At 33.7% G+C, this 13,019-nt stretch overlaps 1 protein-coding gene across 1 annotated transcript; it reads left to right on the top strand.

The window, feature by feature from the left end:
* The first annotated feature begins 1,024 nt into the window (after positions 1 to 1,024).
* LOC110800246 (cation/H(+) antiporter 24-like) lies at positions 1,025 to 5,741 on the top strand. Its single transcript, XM_022005551.2, has 3 exons — positions 1,025 to 1,573; positions 1,767 to 2,765; positions 4,426 to 5,741. The coding sequence occupies exons 1-3, from the start codon at positions 1,358 to 1,360 to the stop codon at positions 5,584 to 5,586; spliced, it is 2,376 nt and encodes a 791-aa protein (XP_021861243.2). The 5' UTR covers positions 1,025 to 1,357; the 3' UTR covers positions 5,587 to 5,741.
* Positions 5,742 to 13,019: the final 7,278 nt, after the last annotated feature.

The following is a 13,019-nucleotide window of genomic DNA, read 5'->3' as shown; positions in this document are numbered from 1 at the left end:
TGGGGCGGGCATACCTTCAAATCCATACCCGCCCCAGCACCCATTGTGGGTACGCGCAATTTTTGTCTTTGTCACCACTACACTGTAGCTATCACCAACCAATCCTTCATATATCCCCACATAATCTAGGAGGATGAAAGGAGGCCTCCAACTTTATCCGCCCAACTGACATCCCTACCCTTTTGTTAGATTCACCCTTCTCTTAATAAAAGCAGTTTTTATTTTTTTACACTATTCTTATACTAACTTTAACCATGTTATATTACTATCATTTAAATATAATGTGACTATTTCAAATCTTAATGTATATTTTTAACATCTATATAAAAGTTTAACATTTTTTTCTAACACAAAATCATGTAATAATTGATGGTAATATTTGTGCATTCACATGCATAAAAGCTAAAAGGAAACCAGTATGGAGAAATGGAGGAAGTGTTATATTTTCGTAGATTTCATGTGTTATATGTCAAATAAAATTTTACTTCTAGCTTGTTACTTTACCAAAAGGAACATGTAGAGGTTAGTTGATTGGTCAAATAATTAATTGCACAATGAGAGACACCCAAGAGCAAGGAATATGATGTTATAATAAGTAAAATTTATTATTCATTAGTAGTCATTGCTTAGAGAACGTTAGGAAGAGAAGAGGATCGAGGTGGAAAAAAAGTATTATCAAATATGATTAATAACACTTAATTTCATATGATTAACTTAATTGAATAACTAAGATTTATATATTAAGAAAATAAATAGAAATTTCAAGGAGGTATTACAAAAATTAAATCATATACAATTTTATATTTTAAGATAGTGACTAATTAAATGGTACAGGTAATAACGAAAAAGAAAAAGATCATATTCAAAACTAATTAAGGTAGTACAACTATACAATGGTATGTACAGCAAGCACATGATATTCTATCTTTGACTTTGTGAATGTTGTGATTGAGGATCGTGATTGTGATGATGTTATTGTTTGACATTATTGTAAAATGACTTGTATTTCTGAAAATGGGAATAATAAATCATATTTCCTCTTGCTCTTTTATTTATTTATTTCCGATTTAGTAGGAAATTAAAAGAAAGTTTACAAGATTGCATAAAAAAAAGGTAAAGAAATAGCATGCATTAAAAATATCAAAACTTTTCTCTCATTCTCAATATTTTTTTTATCGAATCTCCAAAAGATATTTATGATCATACTTTTGTAACTGTGATCATATATGATATCTTAATGATTTGATAGTTGTTGCCGTCAATCTAAATTGGTGTGGTACACATATGAGTGGATGTTTCCATCAACTATTACAATAAAGTATTTTTCATCCCAATTGTTGTTATCAATTTTTTTGGTATGGATCATACTGCAGTTGAGCTAAATGGATCCAATGTGATAAACTTTCATGATGTCACGATAATTTGTCAAAAATTTTGCAATACTCGAAGTCCTGATTGTCCTCGTGATTTTAGCATAATCCTATTTGACTTGTCTGTGGTTCTTATTTTAATCCATATTATGCGATTTCTGATGAAGCCTCTCAAACAACCTAAAGTGATCCCCGATGTCCTTGTAAGTCATCTTCTTCTTCTTCTTCTTCTTCTTCTTCTTCTTCTTCTTCTTCTTTTTTTGTTTTTTTTTACTATTTGTGATTATGATGAATTTGACATTAATTATCTTTAGGAAGTATTAATTTATTATTTGTGACTAATAATAATATTAGTAAAACACAACTGATGAACTATACTTGTGTTGATTTTTGTAGGCAGGCATTATCCTAGGACCATCAGGCTTAGGTCATAAAAAGAATTTTGCGAAGGCTTACACTACAGAAATTACGGAATTTATTATAACTAATATCGGATTTATAGGGTTAATGTTTTTCGTATTTGTGATGGGGGTGAAAACAGATTTATGTGCTGCTACCAAGGCTGGAAAAAAGCATTGGGTGATTGCATCAGTTGGGGTGGTGATTCCCCATTTTGTCGGTTACTTAGTAATAAGTAATATTATAAACGAAATAGATCCGGTGCTCCGTTATTCTGGAGGTTGTATTATTTCAGTCATGATTATCACAACTTTTCCAGCTACTAACTCCATTCTGAAAGACATGAACCTTTTAAGTTCCGAAGTTGGACGTCTTTCATTAACAACAGTGGTCATGAGTGACATTGCTGGGATATCTGTTATGATTTTGTTTGAAGCTATAAAGCTAGCAAGGAGAAATAAGATTAGTATGCTATATTTTCTACTAACGACTTTTGGATTTGGTGGATTAATTTCTTTTGGCGTACCACCATTAATGAAATGGATTAACGTAAAAAATCGTAAAGGGAAATTTGCTGAGCAAAACTATGTTATTGCTTCCTTGATTGGATGTTTATTGTCTGGGTTCACAGCTGATTTTACTGGGGGTGCAATGGGAAATGGACCAATTTGGCTTGGACTAGCGATGCCTAATGGGCCTTTAGCAGGGGCAACCATTGTGCATAATGTTGAGCTTATTGTCAATGAAGTTTTTATGCCTTTTGCATATGCTACTATTGGTCTTAAAACGAATGTCTTCGAAATGCTTCAGAGTTGGTCTCACTTAACTCCCATTTTTGCTTTCGGTGTTATTTCCTTTGTAACAAAACTTCTTACGACTATTGTAGCGGCCAAATTTATGGATATGTCGTATAGAGATTCAGCAACTACAGGCTTCATGCTCAACCTTAGAGGTCAAACAGAATATTATGCGTGTCTTCATTTATATGAACTAAAGGTACGATTCTATGAAAAAATCTTACTTATGTGAGGTTGATAAAGACTTAACAAGTAATTATGATATTATTGTGATTTTCATAACGACTCAGTATTTTATGGATAATAAGCTAGATGATTCTTGTTCTTCTTTTGGGGATAGAATTTAAAAATGAAACAAGAAGAGTGCTTAATCCTAGTAAGGTCATACTAATTTAACCCTCATAGGAATAACGTATACCTCCATTATAGAGGGAAAAGGTACTCCTAGAGTTTATAGTTTATTTGTCTTTAAGTATGGAGTTGGTAGTTATGACCCCTTTAAAAAAGTTTAACACATTTAGTTAGGCTTTGGCCATTGAAATAAGCGTAAAATAGGTCTAAATAATATATTCACTAAGATTAATTAATTTTAACTAATTGTATTTTACTTTCTAACCCAATAGTATCTAACGCACCACTTTAACAATATTTTTGTGCCTACAAGAATGCAATATTTTTTAAAAAAAGCTTATGTCCATTTTGTTACAATTATTTATGAATCTGAATCGTAAAAAATATAAAATAATTTTTTTGGGATCTTAACGAAAAAGGAAAGGAAAATTAATAATTATGAACTTATTTGGATAACACTAATAAATTTATGTTAAATTAAACTATTTTTTTTCCCAGGGGATTCTTCGGGTTGTTACTTTAAATTCTAAACCATATTGTATTCTTTGTGATCTGAAATAACAATTACGTAATAAAAATTAGCAACCAATAGAAGAGTCAATGTAATATGAATCAAATAAAATTAGATATACTGAAGTTGAGTACGAAAACAAAATTAAAAGATATCTCACATGATAACGTGTCTATCTCATTTCTTATGGGTCTAGACTTCAAACTCTATACTCCAATTTTTTTTTATTCTAAAATCATGTTCATAGTCGAGTGTTTACAATCACGACATGTCATGTTTCAAATTCACGAAAGGGATGTCATGTTGCACGTACACTTTCCTGGTACCATTTTTTAAATATATTTGTATAGGTAATTGTTAATTATTTAATTTTTCATGCAAGCTGATATTATAACTAATTCAATCCTTTCATTTTAATAGTCCATATGGCACATATTAATTTTTGGTAATCCCCTTATATTAATCCATATAAAGGGGTTGGGCCGGGTTTGGGGAAAAAATCCATCTTTTATGCTAAAAGCCTAAGTCCATACCAAAAAAGTTGTGCAGATACCAACCAATTTGGCCAGTTTTTCATGGTAATCCTTATAAAGGGGCTGGGCCCAGTTTGGAACAAAAAATTTAGTTTTTCTCGGTCCAAAGTTAAAGATAAGTCATTAGGATTGATTTTATTTTGGCGAACACAAGTTTTTCCAAAACACGAGCATTTTTATGGTCGGTTGCCTAAGATCAGTTCCACTTAATACGAGTTACAAAGTCTTTAATAAATGTCGAATATATGAGTTTAATACTAGAGGTAACATTCAAACTCATGACCTAATATTGAATACCTGATTATTTTCGTTATCAAACCACAATAATCGTAGTCACTTAAGATTAAAATAATATATATTCGTAGTGTTCTATTATAGTATACTAAAATTATGTTAAATTTTACTATTAGGTTATTCCTTATTTGTAACTCTTATGTGTGTTTTTTTCTGATTTTTATGTACAGTACCTGAGCACACCATCTTTCACACTTATGGTGGTTATGATAACTACTATGACAAGCATATCTTGTTGTATAATTAACTTTCTTTATGATCCAACGATTCCATATAAGATCAACAAGAAAAGAACCATACAACACACAATGCAAGAGTCTGAACTTCGAATACTAGCATGTATTTACGATCAAGAAAGTTTATCTAGCCTATTTAATTTCCTAGAATTTTCTAATCCAACTACGAAGAGCCCATTCAAAGTTTATACTCTAAACCTTATCGAACTCATAGGGCGAGGTGCCCCAATTTTCATCGACCATACTAAACCGAATGAAGAGTACTGGGACGATAACAACGAAGTCGTCCATAATTCCATTAAGTTCTACGAAAAGGCTCATATGGAATGCATTACTATGAATTTCTTTACTAGTGTTACCCCTAATAGGACCATGTACCAAGACATCTGCGAGTTTGCTTTGACAAACAAAGTAGGATTTATTATTTTACCCTTCCATAAGAAATGTATTGAAGTTGGAAATGATTTTTCAAATGCCAATCTTAGGCCGGGGGTACAATCTACTAATGCTAACACGTTATCCCATGCACCTTGCTCTGTGGGAATTTTTGCATGCAAGAATTTTTCTCCCTGGGGGACACTCACAACTATAGGAAGTCAACGTATACACCGCCAGTTCGCTATACTCTTCCTTGGTGGGCCCGATGCTCGCGAGGCCCTCACACTGGCAGGACGTATGGTAGAACATCCAGATGTGTCGTTGATTGTTGTTAGGTTCTTGTCAAATGAGTATAAAGGGGATGATATATTAGAAAGGAGGATGGATGATGGGGTGATAACATCATTTTGGGTAAAAAATGAAAGGAATGAAAAAGTTGAGTACAAAGAAGTTGTTGTGAGTGATGGTTCTGAAACAATTTTGGCCATTCAATCATTAAACCATAGTGTTCCAATAGATCTTTGGATTGTAGGAAGAAATAATGGAATTAATCCAACTTTGTTAAATGGTTTATCAGAATGGAGTGATGATCCTTACTTGGGATTATTAGGCGATTTTTTGGTGTCAATGGATTTTGATACATCCGGATCTGTATTGGTTGTGCAACAACAAGTTTTAAGAGATCAACAACGTAGTAAAAATTGTGTTTGTTTGTAGAAAAAATATATGAATAAAATTTAATTTCAGTAACTTAAAATTTTTTTGATTTGCAAAAGTTGTGATCATATAGTTAACAATATAATTTAGGTTTTGGTGAAGTTTCATCTCTATTATATAAGCCAACTATCAGAAAATTTTGTGAACCCTCTAAATACCTAAAATTCCCTTATTATTATATATTCTTTTACGTTTTAATTTTCAAATGTTAATATAATAAGAGTTGTAGTGCGTGTTATTTTTAATGTTAAGCACGTATCGCGTGTATTTAGATCAATTTCATATGATACCAATTGTATTCGAAAAAAATAAATTGGAATCAAGAAAACTAAATTATGAGTACAAAGTTTGACCAATATTATACTTTTAAGATTTCAAAGTATCGTATCAATTCATCGTTTGTTGCATTTAATGCAATTTATTGATTTGTCTAACAATATCCAAGTTTTGTAATTTTAATATATACAAGCATGGTAATAATCTAGGAATAAGGGCAGAAGAAATTTCCCTTTTTTTTTTATGATGAAACGGTCTTTTTAGTCATTTCTTAATGGCATATTCTCTACATTGTGAACGGGTATTAATACATTGATCATTTTTTAACCAGCTTGATTCGGATGGGACAGGTGATACATGCAAAGTTCTATACTAGGAACTATTATATCTAACCTATCTATTTAATAACTTCTAATGAATCTAGGTGTTAAAACTAAAAATGTGACGATGATTCTACATATTGACAACTTTCTTGAAAGAGTGATAACTATTAATTATGAAGAAACTGAACTATATAATGCCTTACTTTATTATCTGAATAGACTTAAGCATTACAACTGGAGAAAAAAATTCATCATAGTCAACGTCGTGAAATTGTCTGTAATCTTTTGCTACCAATCTAGCTTTGTATACATATACATTTCCATATTTTTCTTTCTTCATTTTGAAGACCCATTTGCTTCCAATATGTGTGAACCCATCTGGAAAATCAACTAAATCCCAGACTTGATTTTCAGACATGGAGTTTGGGCCTCTAACCATATAGCGGAGTTTGTGCTCGTCATAGATTTCTTGTAGGACATAGCTTCATCACTATCCCATATGAGAACTTCTAAGTTTTCAGTCAAGAGGACACCAGTCCATCTATCCGGCTGAACCTTAGTTCTTTGAACCTAGGAGGGGCAACAATATCTTAAGGAACTACTTCCACTGGCTCTTCCAAAGGCCTTGGAGGTTCTTCATCTTGAACCACTTCCAAAGAGTTCTTGATTTGTTGTTCATCTCAAATATCTTCGAGGTTTATTTTTCTCCCACTTGTCATTTTGGAAATGTGATTTCTTTCCAAAAAGACATCGTCACGAGCAAAAAATACTTTGTTCTCCGTCTTGTGGTAAAATTAATACCCCTTAGTTTCTTTTGGATACCCAACGAAGAAATATTTGTCTGATTTAGGTGCTAGCTTGTTCGAAATTAATCTCTTGACATATGCTTCGCAACCCCAAATATTTAGAAAGGAAATCTTTGAAAGTTTCCCAGTCCATAATTCACATGGAGTCTTTTCAACAGCTTTAGGTGGAGCAAAATTCAGTGTGAGTGCTACCGTGTGCAACGAATGTGCCCAAAATTATAAAGGAAAGTCGGCTTGACCCATCATTGACCTGACCATATCGAGTAAGGTCTTGTTTCTCCATTCCGACACACCATTCTACTGAGGTGTTCCTGGAGCTGTCAATTCTGAATTAATACCACATTCTTTTAAAATGTAATCAAATTCATGGCTAAGATATTCACCTCCTTGATCCGATCTTAGAGCTTTGATATTTTTTCCAAGTTCATTCTCAACATTATTCTAAAATTCTCTGAATTTCTCAAACGACTTAGATTTTGGTTTTATTAGGTAGATATATCCATATATACTGAAATATTTCGTGAACGTCAGAAAGTAACTGAAATCACCTCTAGCTTTCAAACTTATAGGCCCACACAAGTTCGCGTGTATTAGCCCTGGTAATTCGCTTGATCTTTCTTCCAACTTTGAGAAAGGTTGCTTTGTCATTTTTTCAAGTAATCATGATTCGCATATTGATCAATCTTCTCCTAGTCGATTGATTCTAGAATTCCCTTCTTATGAAGTCGTTCTATGCGTTTTATGTTTATATGGCCTAATCGGCAATGCAACATATATGTGAATTCCAAATCATTAGTTTTAGCCTTTTTGGTATTTATGCTAAAGATTTGGTTGTTCATATCGAACATATATAAACCATTCTCTCGTTGTGTTGAACCATAAAACGTGTCATTCAAGCAAAAAGAATAACCATTGTCTTTAGTTTGAAAACTAAAGCCTGTAGAATCAAAACTTGAAACGAGAATTATGTTTTTGGTGACGCTAAGAACATAGTAACAATTTTCTAGTTCCAAAAAAAATCCAATAGGCAAAGATATAAAATAAGATCTTACAGCTAATGCAGCAATCCTTGCTCCATTTCTCACGCGCATATCCAACTCAAAAGTCTTACTAACGCGTTTCCATAGAAATTACAACCCCAAAAGGATACAATAAATAGTTCGTGGAGCCATACAATTTCAATGCACAAATATATGCTCAACATGAAATATGATGCAATTAATCACATAAAGCAAGATAAAACATGATTAGAACATATACATGGCAATTAATAATCCACATAATCACATAAAATGCATACTTAAACTAATATGCCCTTTTTTAATCAACCCATTTCTCTCTTGAAAATAATATTAATTTTCGAAATTAATTAAGAAATAACTCCTAACTTTGTTGAAATTATTTAAATTAAAATCGAAAATTAATAAGAATTATTAATTAATTAAATAAGTAAATAAATAAATTTCGGATAAATAAAAAAAAGAAATCCGAAAATTTTAAACATAAATTTGAAATAATATTCTAATAAAATAAATAAATAAATAAATGATTAAAATAATTCGGATAATTAAATAAAATAATTTCCGAAATTAATAAAATAAATTTGAAATTAATACGAAAAAATTCGAAAAAAAAAAATTCGAAAAATTTAATTAATATTAAATAATAATCCGACTTTTCCACCAATTTCAAACGACCCAAAATAATTGATATTTGACCTTTAAAATATTTAGTACTCAAAATAATACGTTTAGACTTTAGGAAAGTAGTTTTCGAAAATCCTAAAGTTCCGCAATCGTAGTTTGAGGATTGACCACTTTGCACTATTAATTAATGCAAAGCAGCTCTCAAACTAGAGCTCTGCAAATAGCACTTTGTAACACCCTAATAATTCCTTGCTTTTATAAAACCATTTTCCAACTTAAAATAAAGGAATTACTAAAGCATTACCGCCACCGTGATAACGGTTAAGGCTATTACCAGAATTACGCAGCGGAAATAAATGTCAACTAACTTTTAAAAACATAATTAATGTAAAATTGAGGCCTCCTACAATTTGGAACCATAATGGCCCAAAATCCCAAACATAAATAGTTCAAACATTTCAAACATAATTAAAATAAAGTTAAATAGTTCAAAATACGAAAACATGCAACTCTCTCGATCATCCCAATCCACATGATTCCGATCTACCAACCTGCTATATTATTCTACTTCCCATCAATGCAAGTGCAAATGATAGATCATCATAGGGTCATTAAGGCAAAGGCCATGACCGAAACACACAAAGCACGTAGTCAGCAAAAGTTGAGTACTTACAAGAATAGAGTGAAACAAAACTAATACATGCATCACTCACTAAGTACTAATCAACATGCAAAAGCCATATAATAATTAACAACCAATCATGAATACAAGACTCGACTCTTGACTCGACTCTTGACTCGACTCTTGACTCACAATTTAATTAGAATAAGCTTCGAACGGGCCAAAAGAAAGTTCCATCAAGGAAAGGTGATGGGAGCCAACCATACACCAAAGAATAAATAATAAAATCGGGCCATACCGAGTGTCGGGCCATACCGACGGAATTCCTGCGCATAATATAAATGAAACAACGTCTTGTATCATTAGTAGGAGTACGAGCTTTCCGGCAAGACTCCCCCATTGTTTATACTCAAGGTATATACGTTCCAAGAGTTTTGAAGCTTGTTCCGGTTGCACTTTACGTTTATTAATATTTTATTAAAGGCGAACTCAAGACTCACCAACATGCACACATACAATTAATAAACAAGAACCAAAACATTCTTATTTTAAATGCTTTAGGACTTGTGATCAACAAGGCAAGACACTTGTGAAATTACTACCATTTCCTCCTCACCAAAGTGAGACTCCACATCATGCACATTAACATGAAGGTTGTGCCCTTGCACGACAAATCCTAATTCATTTCATACATAATATTCCCAACTGAACCCTACATGTGTGGTAGCTTACGTGAGCTAACCCTTCACATGTGGTAAAATAAATAGTACAACGAGGTACGAATAAATGGCTCAAAGTATGCTAGACATCCCGTACAATAGCATACAAATAAATAATCCATCCCTTGCATGTGAAATAAACCATACATGCATAAATATTGAACAACATGATTGACAATAAAATCCATACTCATAATAATTTCAACATGCTTGTTCAACAATTAATCCAATAAATCCAACATCACACATCACATGCTCGTTCACCAAAATAAACATGATTCCACATAATGTAATTCACATCATCAACAATCATGTAATGTCATTGACAAAAAGGTGTGGTCAACCTAGACTTGTACGTACCTTGAATACCTAAGCGTAGGGGCCACTTTGCAATAACGAGCACTCAACTAGAAATCACCTCCTATCATCAAAATAATGAAACTTAAATTATTTTCATGTTCATTAAATTTCCATCGACTTTATAAAATTTAAAACCTCCTTTAGACTTTAGAATTCAATCGTTTTTCAATAATAAAATCGTCTGAATTTGCAAAATCAATCCCTAGTACGAAAACATACTTTTTCCGCCTTTAAAATCAATAAAAATCAACACTTTAAACCTTTATCCAAATCTAAAAATATAATTGATTATCATAATTAAAATCATCACCTAATTATGCTAATCAATTGACCCATTAGGTCTAGGTTAAAATCCTAACTTGAAAATCCCAATAAAACTAGTTTATTATCATAAAAATCAATGCTTTATTGAATAAACAAATCTGAAAATTCCTCCTTTAATAATTAAAACAAGCCTAATGAATCACAACACGCGAATCCTCAAACCACGGTATTCATAACCGGTTCCCAGCATTTTAATTACTCAAAACAATATTAATATAATAATTTAAAATACGGAATTTAAATAGAATAGGTAAGGAAGAAGAGAATTATACCAATCCGGCCTATAGCACGGAACAACCACGAATTAATGTGATTGGGCGAAAAAAGAAATTGAAAACGAACACGAACAACACACACACACGTCCGTGTGTGTGCGCGCAGCAAGGGGCGACGAGCAGCAACAGGCGCGAGCAAGGGAGAGGGGCGCGCGCGCTGGGCGCGAAGGAGAGAGCGAGAGTGTGGGTGCAGCGCTGTGCGCGAGGGCACGAGCGAGAGGGACGCGCGCGCTGGGGCGCGAGAGAGCAGAGAGACGCGCGCTGGGCCGCGAGGGAGCAGGGCAGGGCAGCACGCTAGGCGCGCGAGAGGGACGGGGGAGCAGGGGCGCTGTGCGCTGGGGCGTGAGGTCGAGCAGCAGCGACGCAATAGCAGGAGGGCACAAGGGCACGAGGGCCGTGCAGCGCGCGGACGAGCCGAGCAAAGAGGAGAGGAAAGAGGAGTGTTGGGAAAGCAAAGCAAAAATAGGGTTTATGAATTTTAGGGGCTCATTTAATGATGGGGGAGTCCTATTTATAGGCTCCCTAATCCCTTGATGGGCTAGGCTTAGGATATTTGAGTTGGGCTTAGGAATTAAATGAATTGGGCTAGCTTAGGATTTAAATTAAACTCTTTGGATTGGGCTCGATTAATAAAACAAATTGGACTTTTTGTTTAAAACCCGAAGCTTTAAAAATCATTTGCAACTCATTTAATTTCCCGACTCAAGAATTAAATTCATTTCGTAATTAATTAAAATAATAAATATTCCAATTAATTAAAATTCATTAAATAAAATACATTTAAATATTATTTAAACGCTAATAAATCGTAAAATGCTTTATAAATATAATAAAATATACTTATAAATATTATAAAAATACGAGGTATTAAAGTCTACCCTCCTTAAAAGAAGTTTCGTCCTGAAACTAGGGTTCGAAAATCAAAATTCAACTCAAAACTTGAGACTTTCTGAGACTTTCAATACGTCCATTTACAAAAATTTTAAGTTGCTGTACTCTTCACATGATTAAACAGGACAATAATAAGTGCAAATTCAATAGAAAGCACTAAATTGAGCATAAAATAGGGGGAAACAAGGTAAAAAGCGCGAAATTCTACCGCACTCTACCCCCCTTAAAAGACACGAGTTACGACCCCGTAACTCAACTAACCTCGGGAAAAAGCTCGGGATATTTCTTTCCCATTTCGTCCTCCGCTTCCCAAGTGGCTTCCTCAGATTCTTGATTAGACCACAACACTTTGACAATTTTCACATCTTTAGTACGCGTACTTCGCACTTTGCTATCAAGGATTTTGACAGGTCTTTCCTCAAAGGTTGGACTTTGGTCTAATTCTATGGTCTCTGGTTGCAACACATGCGATTTGTCCGGGATATATTTCCTTAACTGAGATATGTGGAACACATTATGCACTCTATGCAAGTCCATAGGCAAGGCTAGTCTATAAGGTACCTTTCCAATTCTTTCTAAGATTTCATATGGGCCTATGTACTTAGGGCTTAACTTCCCTTTCTTTCCAAATCTCATGACACCTTTCATTGGTGACACTTTGAGCAACACTTTATCACCTATGTTGAACTCTTCATCCCTACGTTTCAAGTCTGCATAACTCTTTTGGCGATCCTGCGCCGCTTTAATCTTTGATTGGATGGTTCGGATTTGGTTCATGGTGTCCTCTATCATTTGAGGTCCCAACACTACGGTTTCACTAATATCGTTCCAACAAAGTGGACTTCTACACTTTCGTCCATACAAAGCCTCAAATGGTGCCATTCCAATGCTAGCATGATAGCTATTGTTATAGGAAAACTCAATCAAATCTAGGCTATCTTCCCAACTTCCTTGGAAATCAATAACGCATGCCCGAAGCATGTCTTCCAGGGTTTGGATAGTCCATTCAGTTTGTCCATCCGTGGCTGGGTGGAAGGCTGTACTCATTTTCAATGTCGTACCAAAGCTCTGCTGCACACTTTTCCAGAAATTCGAAAGAAACCTTGAATCCCTATCTGATACGATATCCTTAGGAACTTCATGTAACCTCACAACATTCTTAATGTAGGCTTTAGCAAGTTGTTCCATTTT

Source organism: Spinacia oleracea, chromosome 3 (genome assembly GCF_020520425.1).
Source record: "Spinacia oleracea cultivar Varoflay chromosome 3, BTI_SOV_V1, whole genome shotgun sequence".
Lineage (NCBI taxonomy): Eukaryota > Viridiplantae > Streptophyta > Magnoliopsida > Caryophyllales > Amaranthaceae > Spinacia > Spinacia oleracea.
The sequence above is the reverse complement of the archived record's forward strand: the minus strand, read 5'-3'. Positions and strand labels throughout refer to the sequence as shown.

Bases quoted from the DNA above. Each gene is read 5' to 3' on its own strand.
- LOC110800246 (XM_022005551.2), top strand. From the start codon at position 1,358: ATGGATCATACTGCAGTTGAGCTAAATGGATCCAATGTGATAAACTTT. The intron at 1,574-1,766 runs GTAAGTCATCTT...TGATTTTTGTAG, and splicing joins AAGTGATCCCCGATGTCCTT to GCAGGCATTATCCTAGGACC. The intron at 2,766-4,425 runs GTACGATTCTAT...TTTTATGTACAG, and splicing joins TTCATTTATATGAACTAAAG to TACCTGAGCACACCATCTTT.